The 22,187-nt window shown below is 34.1% G+C and overlaps 1 protein-coding gene across 1 annotated transcript; it reads right to left on the bottom strand.

The window, feature by feature from the left end:
* Positions 1 to 6,533: 6,533 nt before the first annotated feature.
* Positions 6,534 to 9,466, bottom strand: LOC120208913. Its single transcript, XM_039208035.1, has 2 exons — positions 9,450 to 9,466; positions 6,534 to 7,044 (listed from the first exon to the last, which is right to left on the bottom strand). Exons 1-2 carry the CDS (start codon positions 9,464 to 9,466, stop codon positions 6,534 to 6,536), a joined length of 528 nt encoding a protein of 175 aa, XP_039063966.1.
* Between the last annotated feature and the right edge of the window lie 12,721 nt (positions 9,467 to 22,187).

Here is a 22,187-nt window from a genome sequence, read left to right as displayed (position 1 = left end):
TAAGTGTTTAAAATACAGATTTTTGAATTATAGGGCAGAGGGAATAGATACCCCCTTGAAAAGGAACCGATTCCCCCTTTGAAGGGGAACCGATTCCCCAGGGGAATCGATACCCCCTGAGGGTTCTGGTTATATCACGCCCAGAACTCTTTCTTTGCCTCAAACTCTTTTCTCTCCTTCTTCACGCCGTTCCCCTCTCTACTCTCTCCCTATATCCATTTTTGCTTCAAATCAACGTTTCTTATCGGAATTCTTCAAATATCATCTTCTAAACCTGCTAGCATCATTAAAATCGTGCAAACAACATCAAAATCCACTCAATCTCATCTTTCAAGGTAAATTTTTCTAAACTCTCTATTTCATTGATTTTGAACATAGGACTAGTTTCAATTAGTTCTAAATAGAAATAGTGATCGGGCATTTCTTATTAGTGTTTAGAAACTAAATTTTTACAACTAATTTCATCAAAAACACAAGATTTTTTCCAAAATTTTTGAAATTTTCAAAATAAAAAAAAATTATTGTGTTTTGATTGAATTATGTTGTTGTTATGAAAACTATACATATATTGATTTTCAAAATCTCATTTTTCAATAAGTTTTTCAAAAACTTTGCCCATTAGGATTAGTTTAAGAGAAACTTGAAATATTGAGAACTCAATTGAGTTTTGGGATTGATTGAATTGCATACATGTGTTTTCTAAATTGCAGGTTATCCATTCTATTCTGATTTCCTAAACCATGTCCAATCCTAAACGTGCTAGGTCATCATCTAGTCGCTCAAACTGTCAATCCAACCCACCTCCAAATCCTACACCTATTCCTAAAATTCTCATTCCTAATCCTGTTGACCCTAATATGACTATCCAAAACTCGTGTTTCAATCATCCTGGTCCTAGAAATCATCGTTTTTGGTATTATCAATATTTTAACTCTTACAAAATTAGAGAAGAACATATCCTTTCTCGTCAAGCTATGATAGATATCAATTTTAGATATCTTCCTCTTTTACAAGAGTGGAAATTTGATAAACTTTGTGACCTTGAACCTATAGTTTACCATCAACTTGTTCACATATTCTATTCTAATGCCGTGTGTGTTAAAAACCGAGCTCAAACCAAAACCATAACAGTTCGTTCCTATCTCCTAGGATAATTCATCCATCTTGACTCGGCTTACATAGTTAATGAATTAGGATTAGATAATGATGGTATATCAAATGAAAAACAATTTGTAAGTTCTCGTTATAAAAGAAGGGATAGTGCGAGTGTCTTAGATCTTCATGATCGTTTTCTTTATCTAATGATTTCTTGGTGGTTTCGATCATCCGGAGGTCGTTACTCTACTCTTCGTGCTTTAGATCTTTGGTGGTTACATTGCTTCTAAAAAAATCTTAAAATAAATCTTCCTGAGATTATTTTTGCTAAAATTGTTGAAACCGTAAACCAAGTTCCAAATAAGAAACTCTGTTCATCTCTAGTTTACGGACCGCATTCTGAGTAATCTATTTTCTAAAGCCGGACTTAGGGTAGGTCTAGATGTCGTCTTTCCTCTCAAGAAACAAATTAATCTTCTTTCCTTAACGAGAGTGGGATGGATAAAGAATAAGGACACCGGTGAATGGGTTCGATCTTTTGAAAATACTCTGGGAGCTAGCTCTTCTCAAGCTCCACCAGAAGCTGACTACGATCCCGAGCTTGAACAATTAATGCAAGATATTGACGAAGCTGACGATGAGCCGGAAAAACACGAGGAACAAGCTCAGCAAGAAGATCATGTGCCTCCATATTTTCAATCATTTATGGAGACATTTGATTTCCGTTATGCATCCTTGGATTCTCGCTTCACTTCCATAGAATCTCACTTCTCGACTATGGAAGCTCAATAATTGGAAATTCTCTAGGAGATGTGTGCAAACAATGAAGCAACCAACGCTCGTATTAATGAAATCACTCATGAAATGGCAGCTATGCGAGCTCATTTCCCTCCTCCCGATCCTTCTACGGATGCTTGAACTATGATCTTAGCTTTGCTTGTTTGGATTGAACTTAGATAATTGCATTATTGTTAAAACATTTGCTTTTGGATTGTTTATTTTTTGGTTGTTCGAACTTATGTTTAATACATTTGATTTGGATTTCGTGTTTATTTTGCATCTTTAGACATATATGACCAATTATCCATTACATCTTTATGAATATTGATTATGAAACTAATGGACAACCTCTCTTTTGATTGTGTTCTTAGCAGTTTAAGCTATATATATATAATCAATTGGCTAAATGATTTCAAAACCTTGTTTAAATCTTTTACGAGTCTTTTTGATTTAACAAAAAGGGGAAGATAAAAGCGTTTTTTAAGAGAAGTGTTAAAGTAAGGGGGAGTACTGTTAAAGTAAGGGGGAGTAGTATTTTTTTCAAAATCAAAATTCATTTTGAAATTAGAAAATCTTAAAATGTTTTCTTATATAAAAAAGGGGGAGATTGTTGAAAATATTTTGATGTTTCGATATAACAAATTAAATTAAAAGAATTTTAATTTTGAAAATGACTTTTCTAAGCATATTCGATATATTAAATCGAATATCAAAATATTACTCAAAGTATTTCAAAGTTCATTTTAAATCCTTACTCAAGTGTAAAATTAAGTTTTAATCTTAAAATAATTTCAAAATGATTTTACAAAATATTTCGAACCATTTCAAAGACAAAAATTCCAGATTGCTAAGAGGGTACCGATTTTCCCCAAGGGGGTACCGATTCCCCCCTGAATGGTTTGGCTTCGAAAATTCCAATATGCTCGGAGGGAACCGATTCCCCCCGAGGGGTACCGATTCCCCCCCCATTGTTCAATGGTCGAAATATTTGAATTTTACACTTAGGGAACCGATTCCCCCCACGCTCCAAGCAGAAATATTAATTGTTTTCACACTTAAATGGCTACAATAACTTCATTAATGATCCCCAACGTTCAGAAGTGATTCAAGGTGTATTTAAGCAAGCTTAGAAGCCATTGATCAATAACAAGAAACATCAAGCAACTAGAATATAGAGAGAATCAAAGAGAAAGCATCAAACCTCAAGTTTGAGCATTTCAAGCCTATTTTTCATTCAATATTCATTTTGCTTTCAAGAACACTTATTGTGCTCAATCGTATTTATTCTTGAGTGTTCTTTCTTTGTTCTAGAATTGTGCAAACATATTTTCCTTGTGAGGTTTTTCTTGTAAGTTTGCAAATTTGTAATCTTCTCTTTGAGAAAAGAGTGTTCTCAAGAATTAGGGTATATTCTTGAGGGAGTTGTAAGGTTATCTCTTTGGCCTCAAAAGAAAGAACAAATTAGTGAATTTGTTGGAAAATCCTTAGTGTGGATAGTTAAGGTAGTGGACGTAGACTTTGGTTGATAAAGTCGAACCACTCTAAATCGCTGTGCAATTACTTTCAATTTTCTGCAAAAGCTTCAACAAATTTTTTAATTGCCAATTCACCCCCTCTTGGCCGATTCCGTCAATCGATTAACTCAACAATACCTAAGAGGGTATCAACACCAATATTGATACTCTCCATAGGGGTATCGATACTCAATCAATTATCGAAACATTGAAACTAAAAATGATATTGATACTCAGGGGTCAGTATCGATACTCAAGAGACAGTATCGATACTAAAGGCTTAGTATCGGTACCCACTGACAGACTTGAGTAGAAAACCCAAGAATTTAAATAGTAGGTTCTAGGGGTCCCTTTTATACCAGAATGCCACGAAATAAAACTAAAAGTGAGAACATTAAATTAACTCATAATAGTTAGAAACAACAACAACTAGGATAAAATAAAACTATCATTATTTGACACTAGGGATATAGTGAGGACACCAAAGTCACTTTAGCATATACAATCGTACAATCGAATATCTCAATCAGTTTCAAGGCACTTATCGCCAGCTAGGCACAGATGCCCCAAGACTCGACGGAGTGAGTTGGTGGTCGGGTGTACGTTTTAAATGCAAATTTTGGATGTCACCTAGAGTAACTTCGAGTATTCAGACAAACTAGAGGAGTGTGTGAGGTCCGAGATACAGAATCCCTCAGTTGTACCATGATGTGCACCACATTATAGTAGACCACTATCTTTTATGCCCTTATACATGTTCCACCAGCTAGCATATTTAATGAATGCATGTAGTATAGCACAATTTTTAGTGAGACACTGAGCTTGTAAGCTTATTGTTTAGAATGTATTTTCTTGCGCAAGTTAAGAAATCGTTCGTGAGGAGTTATCGTCATTAGGCATTCCAGTACAGCAGACCAAAGTAGCCGAGTATTTTAGAGTATGTCTTGAGTCGCTTTTAGAGGGCATGTACTATTATGGACCCTTGTATATTTAGTCATAACTCTTGATTTAACTCGTTATTGTATTATTTTAAATATTTTGGGAGCTCATCCATACTTGTGAACTCGGTTGTTTCTAATTTTCATTATTATTATTATTATTGACAATTTTATCAGATACTTGACATTCAGTTATTTTAAAAAAAAATTTATGGGTTAGGCACTTAGGTGGTCCTGTGTGACATCGTGATCTAGTGATATTTAGGTCAGACAAGATTAGGATGTTACATTGGTCATGATCCTTGGTGTTCAGAGTTGTGAGCCAATATTAGTTTACAATGGCAGTGCTGCTATTGAGGGGCTCATGGGTTTTTGGCTAAAAAAACATGGGACAATTTGAATGAAATAAAAAGGGCAAGGAGGCTATGGATTTGTGAGTTTACCTTATTTGAAAAAAAAATAGACTATATATTAGAATATTAGGGATAATCGAGTTAAGGTCACTGTAACTTAGCCCTATTTCCCATTTTGGTCATTAGTTTCTGGATGTCCTCTTTTGTTTCACATTTAGCTTGTTATTTTGTTGATTTACAATTTAATCGCTGTTAAATCTATCATTTTATTTTTTTAATTCAAATATGTTTTTTACTTTGTTTTAATCTCTATTTGTAATTTTTTAATTACTCGATTCGACCTTGTGGTGACCCTTTACAAGGTATTGCGCATATTATTATGGCTCGAGTTTAATTTTCTAACACTAATCACTAACTACTAACTCTTTTGTTTTCTAGCACTGAAATTAATTTTAAGACCTTGCAAGGATCTGTCCTAGGATACTATTCGTATTATTGTGGTCCACATACTTTAATTTCTAACATTAATTACTAACTTATATATATAATTCTACGACCTCGCGAGGTGTCATCCCAGGGTACGACTTGTATTATTTTTGGTCCAGGTAAAAATTAAAATTTATTGCTAACCATTTAATTTTATTTGACTTTTAATTTTTGTTATTTACATTTATGTCCTTTGTTTTTATGTTATTTTAATTTATGTCCTTTATTTTTTAGTAATTTAATTTCAGTCCTTTAATTTATATATCTTACTTTCTGTTTTATTTTATTTTATTATCGGATTCCATGTATGATTTATTCCATTTTCATATCCTAATTTTTTATTATTTACAATTTAATCATCCTTCTTTACCATACGCACATTCATGCTCATTTATCCCATGTAATTTTCCATTTGTTTTGATTTGGTCCTGATTTTAACTTGTAGGTATTTTCATTATTCTTTGGTTTAGTTTTATTTTAAATGCTAACCTATATGTAATATTTTAATTTATTTAATCTATAAGTATAGTAACTTTTATTATTAATTTTTATTTATTTACTTTTTTTTATCATTAACCCGTGTTTTTTAAAAAATATTTTTAGTAGAGTTGTAAAATACCCTTTTATTTGCTAATATTATTACTCGTATATTTTTTAAAACATCTATCATAGAATAGACCTGAAAAGCACTACTTAATAGAAGTAATGTGATTCGATACGACTTTGGAGCGAAAAGTGAAGTTGATTTAAATCACATCTATTAAGAAAGGGGAAAATATTTCAAATTTCCTCTAAATAATGAATTTTACTTTCTCACCATAGATTAAGAAATTAATGCAAAATTTTGTAGGTTTGTTGGAACGAAGTAATATTTGATTATTCTTTTATCTTAGTTTTAATGATGACAAATGTGTATGATTTCTTTTCTTTGTCTTTTTTGAATAACTTCAATTTTATTACCCAAAAGAAAATAGGAACACCTGCTACAAAAGAACTACCAAGCAGTCAACCCTGCTAGGCACCAATCAAAACAACAAACCTATCCAAAAGACCAACTCATACCAGAATAAGAAACCATAATATAAACATGTAAGAAACAAAACATTTTTGCATAATTAAGAGAGAAAACCAAACTCTGCAAAGCGATGAGTCTTCTAGTGAACCTCCTGTCCCCAAGGAGCCACTCTCCTCAACAATCAAGTAACCAAAACAACAACACTATAAGCCCAGCAACAAAGGAAACTAAAATAAAAAAAATTCCTCAATCAAGACAAAACTGTAAATTAACCCTATCAAGCTTGTTAATACTACAACCATGTAACTTAGCACGAACAACCCTGTAACTTAGCACGAACAACCATCCTAACTCATTCAAAGATCTCGTCAACTAAACGAGAGCATCCCCTAAAACGTCTAAGATTACGCTCTTCCCAAACAAAATACAGAAAGCAATTCCAAACCAACTTCAAGATACAAACAAGCAAAGACTTCCCTTTGAAGTTAGCAATTGTCCAAGCCAAAGCTTCATTCCAGCACATTGACCTACAAGGCAACCTACAGGCCAACATAACTCTGCTCCAGACTCCACCAGCAAAAACACATTCATTGAACAAATTTTCTTTGTTTTCCAACCCATCTTCACAAAGACCACAACTCCCATCCGACTCCAACCCCAATCGAATAAGCCTGTCTTTAGTAGGCAGCCTATTTAAAATGACCATCCAAGAAATAATTGACATTTTTGGGATATGCAAAGGAAACCAGAGAAGATCTTCCCACAGAACCTTCTCCCATCTATCTCTAACTTTCTCCCAAACCCATCTACTTTTCACCACATCCCAAGCCTCCACATTAGCAAACAGCCCATCCGCCTCATTCCTAAGTTTAAGAAACTTTCTCAAAATTCAACTATATTGAGGCTTGTAACTAGCATTCCAAAAATCAACCCCTTTTAATTTTTGCATCTTTATTATTCAATTTGCATCTTTATTCGATATTTTGTTAAATTTATATTCAATTTGCATGATTTTGATGATTAAATAAAGGGGACGTTCTTACATAGAGAAGAAAATCAATGGGATAAACTTCTTATTAGTTGATGTGCAAATCTCGTGGTTTCTTCTCAAAATGGGGAATGTCCCTCAATAAATCATTCAAAAAAAATTAATCAATGTCCAATAAAAAGGATAATATTTTAATTTTCGACGTGAATTTATAATTTTACCTATCACGACAACGTATAGGCGATTAGGTACCAATATTGGGAGTTGTGGTAATGTTTACTCTTCCCCACACATAATCGACTCATGAACCTTTTCAAATGAATCTTTGGTAAACACGTAAACTTTTATCTTTTAAATTAATTTTTTCTTAAAATTATTATAAAAGACATTTTTAGGTATTTGACCTGACTAACCCAAAATTCAATAACAACGCCAAATTAATTTATAAAAAATTCAAATTTTTGAAAATTAGTGTAAACTAAAGTTTTTCTCTTAAGAGGAGAATTACTCGAGTTTTTTTAATGTTACAACACATTTATATGTAAATTTTGGTCATATCACCTTATAGGTGATACCTATGTGCATTATTGGATCACTTATACCAGCAAAGGATTGCAACTTGTGTAATTGCAACTGAGATAGAGCCTGAGAATACTGGAAACTATATCATCATGGCAAACCTATATTCACAAGCTGGCAGATGGAAAGAAGCTGATATGATCCGAGAAAAAATGAGGAATATTGGGCTAAAGAAGATCTCAGGCACTAGTTGGATTGAAACCAGTGGAGGATTACAAAGCTTTATTGCGAAGGATAGATCGATTGAAAGAACTGAAGAGATATATACTTTCTATTAGAAGGGCTGCTTGGTTTGATGAAGGAAGAAGGGTATATTTTATACTTTAAGTTTGACGAGGAGAGTGTTTATGTTTGATCATTGCATATTGATCAATATAATCATTACAACCCTTCCAAGGATTCAAATGCACCCTTGAGGCTTTAATTCGTTTATTTTATACTATTGCTAAAGATGTTGAAGACATAGAATCCTTAATGCATTTCTCTTTTGGTTGTAGCAGAAAACTGATACTTGTTGGCCAAGTAAAGGGGCACTGTCCAATTCACATGTAAGCCTTCTATTCTCTCTCCGGTTCAAATATAACTTTTGAACTTGATCAGAGCATTACTTTAGAACAATTTTAGCATTTATTGATCACATCTTGCAGACATGGAAGTCTTCAGGATCATCTATATTTCTTTGCTTGGTAGTCTTTTGAGTTTGCTTTTTTCTTATGCTAGTGGGGAACCTTTGCTTGTATCTGAAACATTATATCATGAAAGTAAGATTATTTCAAGTGTCACTCTTTGTAAACAGTAACACACAAGATTTCCAGTTCTTTAGTAGTGTTTCTATGACATTTTCCCCTCTGCATTAAATAATGTGGAAATGAACTTGTTTAGCCATGAATGAAGAGAAAGAATCGGAATTTGTGAGCGTGAATGACGACAACTGACCGTGATGAGTGCACAAGCCTGAAGCTTACCTAGTTTTTTCTTGTTAAAATTAGAGCTTGTAATAGCGCTCGTAAGCCATAACATAGGATAGGATAAAGTTCGAGGAAATGGGTTGAGCTTTTTCTTTTTCTCTGCTTGTTTTATTGCATATCAAAGTGGGAAGAGATAATTATAAGATAAGAAAGAGGGTGTAAACAGATTCTTGAAATGTACATAAACTTACTGACAAAATGCCTACAATAGCATTTGCCGGCCAATTGCATTATAATTCTAACCACCAACATTCCCCTCTCGGCTCCACATACATAACCCAAATCTCACAATGCAATTAATGCTCAATCTGTCAAACAATGTATTCCATTAGGAGCAAATCATAAACAAATCTCACTTAATTCATGTGGTTATAGGCATTACTTCAATATTGATACAGATTGTGGATCTAAACCACAACAATGAATATATTTCAGGGCCTATTTTACCAGTTTCTAAAACAAATACATAAAAAAAGTGGCCCACGTCTTTGAGCAAAGTGAAAGACAATAAGAATTCCCTTTAACTGATGCATGTCAAAATCTCAGCAACTAAAAGGCTCAAATTTTTTTTCTTGTGTAACCCCAATTTGCAGAATGTTAAAAGAAGTGCCACAAAGATTATGGCAGTGCGAAAGGCTAGAGTGAGGAGAAAACGGTAGCCAAATTATGTGTCTTTGAAGAAGGATATGACATTTAAGCCACCTGGAGTAGATGAAGAGGCCAAAGCCTTTACCTTGGATTTTGCAACATTGTTAGCAGCCCGAGAGTCTTTTGTTTTGGAAGAACTCCCCCATTAACTGTGCTGTCATCTTAGTACAAAGTGCATGGTGAGTGGGTTTCATGAAAAATGGCAATGGAAGTGGGTTCCTCTTTTTTCTCAATCAGTGTCATTGCCTCAATATAATTTGGGTTTGTTTGTTTGTTTTTGTTTTCTCCTTCCAGTGAAAGATGGAGCAAAGAGATGAAGGATTGTGGACTGTGGAGTACTTGAGGGGAAGGCTTCTTGCAGAGAGGCAAGCTTCAAACACTGCAAAACAAGATGCTGAACTTATGGGAAATAAGGTTAAGTTATTCTAGCCTTTGTTTCAATCGGCTAAAGAAAAATATCTGATTTTTTTCTTTTGTTTCTCCAACTACAGCTAATGGAGCTTGAGATAGAACTAAAAGAAGAGACCAAACTACGGAACAAAGCTGAGAGAAGGCTCAAATTGCTGAGGAAGAAGCTTGTATCCCTCAAATTATTGTCTACTTTGGAAGAATCCGAGCACTGTGCAGTTTCTTGTGTTTCATCCACAAGCAGTTCGAGCACCAAAAACCCAGAAAAGACAGCTTCCATGTCTCAAAATGCATCAGACTCCACTACATCTATAAAAAGCTTTGAAATTTCTTTCAGCAATGAAAATTCTGATTCTCCAGGGACTACTAAATCTGATACAAAAGACTCTTCACATGAGAAGTCCAGTGTTAAACCAGGTTCAGGCCATGAAGTTCCAAACGTTGATGACACAAGGTATTTCCCCACATTTATCCTGCTGATTTTGCATTCGGTTAATATTAAACTTGATCATTTTATACACTTCATTTTCAGTTCTTCAAGCTTGAAAGCTTCAAGAGTGGAGATCGAAAATGGGAAAAATGAAAATTTTGAGGATGGGGATGATGATTATGTTGATATCTCGTTGGCACTGGTTCCGCTCTTCCTACCAGAAACCAAGCTGACCCCGGAGATAAAGATAGTCAGCAAAAGCATAGGTGAAGTTCTTTAAACTCTAAGGCATGCCAGGGAAAGAATTCAGAGCTCAATGGAAAGAAGACAAATGATTAGAGTAGGGCCATCTTGAATTCATACAAGGTAAATAGTAATTATTGTCGCATTAATTTTTTTTTTTTTATAGAAGTTGGAAGCCTCATTGAAAACTCCATTCGTATTGGTCAACATACTAAGAAGTATGTTAACGAACATTGGAAGAAAGAAAAGAGTACCTCATAGTTTATTAATAATAGTATCGAATACATAAGGAAGCACCGAATATTCTCAAATAGAGAAATACACCATTACAACAAATCAGAAACACCTAAAACTCTAACTTCCTCAACCAAAAATCCTGTTTCTAATTTACACCTCCAGCAAAAGGAACAATACCACGCAAAAGAACAAAACAAAAAAGAAAACCAACACCTGCAAACATTAAACTAACTCAAAGCCCCAATTGAAGAAATGAGATCTAATGAGTATCGACTTCGTCAGGGACCCAAGAATTTGGTATGAAGGAAGGCTCAATTTCATGCACCATGATTTTGAATGAGTTAGCACCGACCTTCAACTCCACCAACTCGTCAATTCTCAATTTCCCCTTTGTGAGGATTAGAATTTTTGCCCGATCAAAAGATGATGGTGATTGACAGCTTTCTTTGATTGCTAAAAAATTACCCCATTTGTCTGCAATGTTTTTGAAAGTATTCCAATTCCAAGCGTGAAAGGGACTCCCTTGCAAACTAACTACACTCAAGACATTCCACCACCAGACCTTCTGACCAGGCTTCAACTCTAGAGAACCACTTAGCAAGAGTTTGTGATTCATCATTCTTCACACTTCTCAATGAAGAAAAGTCTTCAAAAATCATAAGTACTGCATTCCCAGCAGCTCTCATTAATGAGAAAATAGTGAGTCCATTGGCTTGCATTTGACTAGCGAGATTACTTATTTTGATTAAGTTCTTGCACCAACCCACTAGACATTTACTCAACACGTGAAGTTTATTCTCATCCACAACACCTTTAACTTCACTATGAATATTCCTCGAAACATTTTCCATCACCGACTTGTGTTGAATAGATGTAGATGACTTTCTCCAAAAAGAATGTCGAGGTTTAAATTTAGCCAAAGAAACACTAATTTTACTTTCGTCAATAAAAGAACCATTCATTTTTTAGATTGCTTTCCTCGCTTCTTCGATTTTTGCAAAATGGATGAACCCAAAACGAACGCCTTTTGAATTTATTTTGTTAGGAATGAAAGCATCAATAACCGAACCGTGGGTGCAAAAAAAGATTGAAACCTCTTCCAATGGATCTTCTCTGGTAAGTTTTTGATAAATAATGTGTAGCAACCACTTCTATACCCATTACGAATTTTCGGTTAGCCTTCCTTCCACCAATTGTGAAACTCGATTCTCCTCCTTCTTGCTTCTTCATATGACTTTTCATTAGAATAACCTTTCGAATGCACTTCCCCACTTGATCTCGACTTAAACTGACTCTTTCTATCTCCATCGCTCAACGACTACTTCTGATTACCACCATTAACAATTTCCTTCTCAACAGGTGTATCCCGCCATTCACGGCCCTCGGTGATTGTTTGGAGACGTTCACAAATTTTCGGCTGTGATCGGGTAACTCGTTGTTGCTTCATACCCTTCATCTTTGAGCCAGAACTTTCGGGCAGAACCATTAACCGAAATCTAGCCTCTCCGTTGGCAAAACCCAAAGGTGAGAAAGCCTTGTATAACCTCGGAACCGAGCCAATCCAGCAGCTACCGAAGGAGAATACATTATAAGCCGAACTGACGTCGTCCGATTTAAGGAGAATGAACCCAAGCTCATAATTGAATTACAATAGCCGGAAATATAAACTATATACGGTGATAGAACTGAGGAAACACTCGGCTTAGGTTTACTATGAAAGCCTACACTTGATGTTGGCGTCAAAGCAAGCAAAACCAGGAAGTCCCAGTGTTCAACAACTCAATAGATTCAGAATATATGTATTCTGCCAACATAACATGCAGTTGTGGATCACCTTTCCCGGAAGCACCAAACTTTGGAGACCACTTTATAGCAGCTCTTATGAACAATGAACAACTTTCTAGACTTGTTTTTGCAGCCCCAAGAGCTTCATTAAGTTCTTGAATAGCATCGTCGGAAACACATCATAGATTTTCCTTACAAAATTGCAAGCTATGTCCCAAAAATAACCTTGTAGTTTCATTGATCAACGGCTATTGTAGGTGGAAGCTGGCACGGCGTCTGTAGACTGTGATGGCAGAAAAAAAAAGAACAAAAAGTTTGGAGGAAAGGGTAACTATTCTTACCAAGACAGTTCACTACAAATTCATGGAGAATAGCAATGATTCTCGACACTAGGATAGGGGAGTTTTGGTCGCGATAAGACACTAAGCTCGGTGGTGAGGCGATGTCGAACACGGACGACGAAAGGCAGCGTAAATTGGCAGTGAATGACGTGTAGATCTGTGTCGGTTGAAAGACTTTATCGCAAATCTAATCCCAGATTTGGAATCACCGTGAGCAGATGATATTCCCAGGAAAAAAAAGGCATCAAACGGAGGTCGGAGTGTAGCGGCAGACGGCTAATGGTGGCGACGAACGGTAGCGGTGGACAGGACGGTGGATGTTGGTGGAGAACATAATTTTTAAAAACGCATGGGCTCGGGGCTCTAGAGAGAAGCGGGGGATGAGATTTTCAAAACATGAACTTTTTTTCTTTGAAATCACCTGGATTCTAGAGAGAAGCGGGAGCTTCTCTCACTAGCCTTTTATATTTAGTACTTAAAGTATCACTTTTATTTTATTTTAGTACCTAATTTTTTCATTTTAGTACTGTAACATTAAAAACTTAACGGGAAGGTAACGTGGAATTGTTTTTTATGTTTTTTATATTCCACGTGCGTTTTAATGATGCTTCTTCATTATCTTCCTCTCTTACATTATATACATGCTTTCCCTCCATAGGAAAAATTCATATTTCAGAATCACATCACGTCAAATTCAACAACATTTGTTACAAATTTGATAACGTTGAATAAGTTTATTTTTCATTGATGGAAACATATAGTCACCATTGCCTAACTAACTCTTCATTTTTATTAGAAGCTGACTAGTGTTTATTTTGTGCTATATTTTGTGTTTAAATACTCCTTTATTGTTCCTTATTATTTCTTATTTGGGTGTTTCTAGTTGTTTTCTATGTAGGACTCTGAATTCTAGAAATTGCACTTAAAAGACGAAGTTCTACACTTTTTGTTTTCACTTTTCCAGAATCAAGGGCGACCTAGTAGGCATGAACACACGGACGTGAAATCCAGTCAGCATCTTCTAGAAGGTTCAGTCAGCATTTCCGTGAAAACAGAATATTCAGATGCAAATTCAAACTTTAAATTTGGAATTATCCTTATTTTGGATTTTATTTTGATAATTTTAGGATTTATCTTGAATTATTTCAAATGTAATTTTCTAGGGTTTTAGGAGACTATAAATACCCCATGGGGTAAGCTTAGAGATCATACCAGTTATTCCAAACATTTCTAGTTTCTTCTTCTTTTTCTTTTCTTTATAAAATTATTTTTTCTTTCTTTTTCTTTATTCTTTTGTTTCCAAGCTATTTTCTTTTAAAATGTTGAGTATGATTTCTATCATGCTTAGCTAAGTTTTCATAGTCAAAGGCTGAAGCGATGACTCAATTCTTAACGCGAGAATTGAAAAACACCTCATTTACTTCGAGTTAAATTTCTCAATCTTTCTGGAAACTAGATTGACAGATTGACTTTCTTAAAATAAAAACGCTTTCACTTAAAAATATATTTTGACTTGGATATTGTGATGGTTTATTATTGGGGTTATGGAATTAATTTATTCAAATATATCTTGAGTTTGACTTTCACAAAGAAAGCATAATTCGAGTCGAGCTTCTCCAAGCGCTTTTAAATTGTTTTTGAGTTAAGAACAATTGTCGTGGTTGCACCGAACAAGGATTGAGATTTCTAAAATAAATTTGGGAAAATCATTCACAAAAGAGAAAAGTGAGCTACAAGGATTGAACCTTGCAGACTTATATCTGGCATTTAACCGGAGTAAAATCTTATTCAAGGATCGATTGGAATTGAGACAAGCCTAAAGCTTGAGGCTGATTTTTATTATTTGATTTTCATGTTCTTTACATCCATTTTCTTTAAATCTTTATTTTCTTTACCTCTCAACAAAACCCTTTTTTATTTTACTTACAATTTTTCGCCTATATCAAAGATCAAGAAACAATCAACATCAGGAAGTTTCCTTAGTCCCTGTTGGATCAGCCCTTACTTCTCCCTTACTACGTTTAATTTCCTTTATTTATTATTTGAGAAGAATGAATTATTTTGACATGAAAACGACACGTGTCAAATTTGTGATGTGTCGGGGTCTTCAAAAAATTTATTAATCTTTGTTTTTTGATTTATGACCAGGCAAAAACCAAACAAATTAGAAGAATTTTATCCAAAAATCGAAGCACAAGCTAGATGAATCCACAGACAAATGCTTAGAGAGAAAAGAGTATGACAAAAAGATCAATCAAATCCTGAATGATCAACCGAAATTGTCGCCACACTGGAAGAATCGATGGATTCCATTGAAATATCATCACATGAGAAATCACACTCTTTATTACCCGAAGATGAAATCGATGCACAAACACTAGAATCGATGGATGAACGCACCATCCGGGAATTAACCGCAGCACTCGCTGTTCAATGATCTCTCTGCATCGCCTTCTCTCAAGCCAAAACTTTGTTTCAACTAAAAACGGGACTGATTCATATTCTTCCCACTTCCAGTGGTCTTCCCAATGAAATTTTGTACAAGCATCTAACGGAATTTCACTTGGTCTGCTCAAGAATGAAACCTTAAGGAGTATCCGAAGACTAAATTAAATTAAGATCATTTCATTTTTCTTTATCTGGCATAGCGAAAGAATGATTATTTTATTTACCTCCAAATTTAATAAATACACGGGCTGATCTAAATCGAATGTTTCTTTATAGGTTTTTCCATGTAGCAAAGGTAGGAGAATTAAGAAGAAGCCTCATAGGGATTAAACACAAAGATGGAGAATCACTTTATGGCTACTGGGAGCAATTTAAGAAGCTTTGTGTAAGTTGTCTGCAATATGGAATAACCGAGAAAATGATTCTCCAATATTTCTACGAAGGACTGCTACCTTTAGATATTAAAATAGTCGATCCTGCTAGTGGGGGAGCTCTTGTCAACATGGCACTGAACAAAACAAATGAATTAATTTCGACGATGGCAGTCAACTCTCAATAGTTTAGCTCTATAAGTGAACCCAAACAACATGTTCACTATATAAATACTTTATTAATTGAGAATAAATTAGATAAACTTATCGAAGTGGTTAATTTTCTTATTGTAGGTAAGATTCGATCAGCAAGAGTATGCAGGATATGCACAATGATAGATCATCTGATGGATTGTTGCCCGATACTACAAGAAGAAGTAGGCGTATAGATCAACACAATGGGAAACTTTTGAGACCTCCCTATAGAGCATACAACCTGAACGAAAATACGTACAATCCAGGCTAAAGAGACCACACTAACTTTAGTTACGCACATACATCAAAGGGAAAGGGGTTGATGCCACAAGCATAAAATTTCTTGATAAGTCGATAAAAGTCACCAGGACTTAAGAAAGAGAATAATCTCACTTGTATTAATCAGAAAAAGGTCTCCTTAAAAATGAAATATGATGGCCTGTTTATAGTTTTCAAAGGGTTTAGGGCGAATAAACACTTGATGGTTCGGCCAAGGTTGAAACCCCTTTGAAAATACATGATTTTTGATGAAAATACATGATTTAAATGAAGATACATGCTCTTGGCCTAATGGTTATGTGTTGGTTCGGCCCTAAGGATGATTTGAATGCATTTGGAAGTTATTTGGGTGCCAAAATGAAGAGGAAAGAGTCTTTGGCCGAATAGGAAGCATCCCTTAGTGTTTTGGCACCAATTTGATGTCACATGGAGTGCACATGCTTGAATGATGCACATGGCAGCCAACTTGAATGCACATGGGTCTTCTTGCAATGCTTTGGTAAGGTTGCAACCATAGGATGATGTCTTTAAGTCCATGGAATGGAGATAGGTAGCAACTAGGCATTACTTAGCTTCAATCGAGCATCTAGGTGTCATATTCTTCAATGGGCAGCAACTTTTCATGAAAGGTCACATATGTAGAAGGTAACCTTTCATTATTTGAGCTACTTTCCATGTGTTTGAGCTGAAGATGAGCTGGCCATAGATGAATTACATGAAGATGAGTCTTTGGTCAGCTCCTTGTGAAAAGACACCTCTTGAGATATCAATTCTTCACGAAAAGGTACGAATCCACAAAAATTAACCTAGACCATATTTGTAGTGCTTTGTGTGGTGGTAATGATGGTACAACTCTCCAGCTGAAATGAGACATCTAGCTAGCTCAAGTCAGCTATGAGCTCGGAGGGTAATTGACAACTTTTCAACATTTGTTCTTCATGATCTCCCGAGTAATCCTATGTAAGTTTTCCTAGCTCCTTGTACTTAGTTAAGCTCAAATTTAGCTCCCAAGTTGTTGTTTACATTCATTCCTACAAAAGAAATAGAAAACTTATATTAAAATATAACTTAAGTGCTTATATAATGTAAAGATGTGAATATGTTGTATGCATGAATATCATATAACATGGTATTCATAATAAATGATGAATGGAAACATGTAATAATAATATCCTAAGAAATGATATGTAATCATAGCATATATTTGAATGATTTGAAAAACATGATCAAATAAGCATAGGATGGAAATAATAATATGATAATTTATACTAACATGTGAATGCATGGTTATGATAGAATATAATGTATAAATGATATAATATAAGAGAGGGTAAGGAAGAACTCCCTTAGAAGCAGCTTTGAATAACATCCATGGTGTGTTCAAGTCATGGAGAAAGTTGAAGATAGTTTGGATCGTATCATGTTCCCAAAAGTACAAGCCAACTTACCTCTCCTTGAAGTAATCTGACAAGTGTCGAGATATTATCAATTTTTAAAGGAGCTTTGAACCACTAAGAGGAAACTGATTGGTCACGAGAAAGTAAATCTGTGAGAACATGTCTCCGTATTATTTCAGCAAAAGCTTCTACCGATGAAGTAACAAGGTATGTTTGTTATACCTTGTAAAATATGTAATTTTTTAATTAAATGTGCAATGTATAGCTTAGTAACTTCAATTAACATTATGCCACTTTCCATTTATAAAATAAATACTAACGAGCCTTTGAAGGAAACAAGAGTAACTATCCAGTTGGTTTATCGTTCTGTTATCTACCCGGAGGGAGTGCTAGAAAATGTCTTAGTGAAGGTTTATGTTCTCATTTTTCCAATCGATTTCTATATCATCCACATCGAAAACGAAATGATAGATACTTGTTTTGAGGTACTTTTAGGCCGACCCTTCCTAAGAATTGCACATACAAAGATCGATGTGAGAAGCGATATATTATTAATGGAGTTTGATAGTGAGGTCGTTAAATTTGAAGAGTATAAAGCGATGCAACATTATGATAATGTTGTGAGTTTAAATTTTATTGATGTAATTGAACCTATCGTTGATGAATTTATAGAATTTTTTGATGATTTGAGCAGGAACTGAAGGAGAAAATAAAGAATCAAGGGAGTTGAAAAATATTTCATTTGTTTATTCAAATTTTGCGCTTAACTCCTACATAAGCTAAATCTTTACCTTTCATTTTGCATGCAATATTTAAACTAAAATATTTTCTAGGACATTTGAAGAAAGCCTTTTTGCACGAAGTAGATAATTTTAAGCTTTCAAAGCTGAAAAAGATTCGAAAAAAATGCTTATGTGATTGTTCGAAGCTACGAGGATAAATTAAAGGCACTTTATGATCGTATACTTGCTTCTAAAAAACTTCTTTGTTGGAAAAGCGTATCTCTTTTCGAACCTGTAGTCTGAATCAGGTCATCAGGCTAACAACGTTAAAAATAACGCTTATGGGAGGCAACCCATATTTTAATTTAATTGATTTTAGTTTAATTTGTTTTCGATTTTACTTTGTCGAGTAATTCTATTTTATTATTTTTGACATCCTTAATTTTTAATTTTATAGATACCTATTATTCCTACTTAAATTTTAAGCAGATGGACTCAAGAATTGTTGAACCAAAAGTAAGAAAATGGTGAAAACTCGTCTCAGGCGTGAAAATAGTCACGCGACTACAAGCAGGTTTTGATTGATTTGGTGGAGTGCACTGTTTCAACTTTCTTTTCTCATTATCACCTTTTAAATTTTCAAACCAAATTATTATCCCATAATTTTATTATTTGATCCAATTAAAAACAATTTTCTTTATTTTCAAACTATTCCTCCTTATTTTACATGTGAAACAAAGAAAAGAAGAAAAAAAAAACTCTTCTTCTCCTTTTGTCTAAGGCTTGTGTCGTTCTCCATCATCCTTATCTCCATCGCCGATCGTCATTGCCATTTCGAACCAACGTCGGTTAGTTTTCTTTGCCTTTTTTAATACGTCTTTATCATATAAATTCTTGCTTTCCGTCATGGTAAGAACTAAAAATCAAGGACTCAACACCGACACTCTCGGATGTACGCGATGAAATCCACCAAGTGCACGACCGCTTGGATTCCATAGAAACTAACCTTGTCGAGATCCTCTCCTACCTTCACTCGGGCTCATCTCGACGCGGCCGTGACCTTCACTAGATCAGGGAGTATTTTTTTTTTCCCTTTTTTGCTTTAAATTTGAATTATGTTTTGGGACAAAATGGATTAAGTGAGGGGGAATGATAGCATGTTGAATTTCACATTGCTTGTTAGATGCTTGAATTTGAGTTATTTTGATTTTGATATGTTAGAATTCTTTTATTTCCTATTCTTTAATTTAATTGATTGTTTAATTGACCGGTGATTTTTTAAACTTGCTTTTAATTGAATATTGGATGCATGATGGTTAATTGGTATAGCTAGTGAATTTTTCATGATTTTTTGACATTTCATGGTTTATTGGTTAAATTGATGCTAGACTTGATACATTGAGCCTATTCTTGTGAGCTTTGAGCCTAATGGGAATACACTTTTCATTCATGCTTTTTGTTTCTTTGTGTGCACCAAACTAGTCTTAGCATTCTAGAACTTGTGGTGTAATGCTAGTCGAGACTAAATACATGAATTTGATGTTTTTAGTATGATAGAGACATTAGGATTAAACCTTTTCTCATCCCAAAAATAAATGGACTACCCTTCGTTTATTTTTTCCCTTAAATAGCCAATTTTGAGCCTTATAACATTTCTTTGTTAAACCAAAGGTATAAGGCTTTGACTTGTTTAGGCTTGAGCGTTTCTTTTTCCTTAAACACTTTGAGCTGAATGAGTGAATCTTTTATGAGGGTACCAAGTTTTGCATCATGAGATTAGTAAGTTATTTGAATGTCTTGTTTTGCTTTAACTTATTTCCTAGATTTGCCACTTGCTTTATTGTTTTCTTGTTTCAATTAATTTCTTTGATTTTTGGTTCATCGGGACTTTTAGAGTATGATGTAAATTCGAGAATGGAAACTTATGAATTTTGGCATGTTAATTGAGAAATGCTTGAGCACAAACATTGGATAAGTGAGGGTGAATTTGATTAGTTTTTATTTTGTGCTATGTTTTGTGTTTAAATACTCCTTAATTGTTCCATATTATTGCTTATTTAGGCATTTCTTACTTGTTTTCTATGCAGGACCTTGAATTCTAAAAATTGCACTTAAAAGACGAAGTTATGCACCTTTCTCATTTTCCAGAATAATTGGTGACCTAGTGGGCATGAAACTGGGCATGAAAGTGCTGACGTGAAATCCAGTCAGCATCTTCTAGAATGTTCACTTAGTATTTCTGTGGAAGTAGAATACTCAGCTGCAAATTGAAACTTTAAATTTGAAATTATCTTTATTTTGGATTTTATTTTTATAATTTTAGGATTTATCTTGAGTTATTTCAAATATAATTTTCTAGGGTTTTAAGAGACTATAAATACCCCCTTGGGGTAAGCCTTAGAGATCATCCCAATTATTCCAAACATTTTTAGTTACTTTTTCTTTTTCTTTTATATTCTTTCTTTCTTTCTTTCTTTCTTTCTTTTTTTTAGCTCTTCTTTTATTTCCAAATTATTTTCTTTTAAAATGTTGAGTATGATTTTTATCATGCTCAACTAAGTTTTTCATAGCCAAATGTTGAAGCGATGACTCAATTCCTAATATGAGAATTGAAAAGCACCTCATACCATTCGGGTTAAATTCCTCAATGTTTCTAGAACCTAGATTGATGGATTGTCTTTCTTAAAATCAAAACGTTTTCACTTTAAAAATAGATTTATGCTTGGATGTCGTGATGGTTTACTGTTGGGATTATAGAATCAAATAATTTGAATTCCCTTGAACACAGTTAGCGATAATACACTAAGAGGTAATTGGGATCGAGTTCAACTTTCATAGAGAAAGCCTAATTCGAGTCGGGCTTCTAAACTGTTTTGAGTTAACAATGATTTTTGCTGCTACACCGAACAAGGATTGATATTTCTAAAATAAATTTGGAAAAATCACTCACCAAAGAAAAAAGTGAGCTACAAGAATTGAACCTTACATACTCAAATCTGGCATTGAACCGGAGTAAAATCCTATTTAAGGATCGATTAGAATTGAGACAAAGCTAAAGCCCGAGGTTGATTTTTATTATTTGATTTTCATATTCTTTAAATTTGTTTGCTTTAAATATTTATTTTCTTTACCTCTCAACAAATCCCCTTTTTTATTTTACTTGCAATTTTTTCGCCTAGATCAAAGATCAATAAACAATCTACATCAGAAAGTTTCCTTAGACCCTGTGGGATCGACCCTTACTTCTCCCTTACTACATTTAATTTCCTTTATTTATTATTTGAGAAGAATGAATTATTTTGACACGAAAACAACGCGTGTTAGAAGCTCGTGTTCAATACATATATGGGTATTTGAATAGATGAAAAAAACATTCAAAAAAATGAACACATATGAATCTACAAATCTAAGACTTTTACATTCTTTTTAAAAGAAAAAGCAACAAAAATAAAACATAATCTCAGACACTATAGACATTTTTAATTCATTCTCAAAACCCTCGTGTGAAAGAAAACAAAAATCACATGCAAAACCAAGTTGAACTATTTGAAATAAACTAAAACCCAAAAAATGATTAAAATATGGTGAGATAAAGCTAAGCAAAAATGATTTGAAATTGGAAGTGAAAAAAAAACTTTGATAGAAACAGAAGAAGAAGAGCAGGATCTATGAAGGAAAGAATAAATCAAAATAAAATGAGAGTGTTAAAAAGGGAGAGAAAAAATCCTTTGATAGAAACAGCCTTTACATCTATAGAGAGAGAGGTTAAAAAGGGAGAAAACAAAATCCCTTTGATAGAAACAATATTTATAACTATAGAGAGAGAGAAAGAGAGAGTAAACACAAAGGTAAAGGGTTTGTCCTTAAAGCATATGCGGTGTAATAGACGAAAAAGACAAAGAAGATCATTAAAACACATGTGAAATATAAAAAAACATAAAAATAATTCCACATCAGCTCTATCGTT

This window comes from Hibiscus syriacus, unplaced genomic scaffold (assembly GCF_006381635.1).
Source record: "Hibiscus syriacus cultivar Baekdansim isolate YM2019G1 unplaced genomic scaffold, ASM638163v2 tig00017808_pilon, whole genome shotgun sequence".
NCBI lineage: Eukaryota > Viridiplantae > Streptophyta > Magnoliopsida > Malvales > Malvaceae > Hibiscus > Hibiscus syriacus.
Note: the sequence above shows the minus strand (reverse complement) of the source record. Positions and strands in the feature narration are given on the sequence as shown.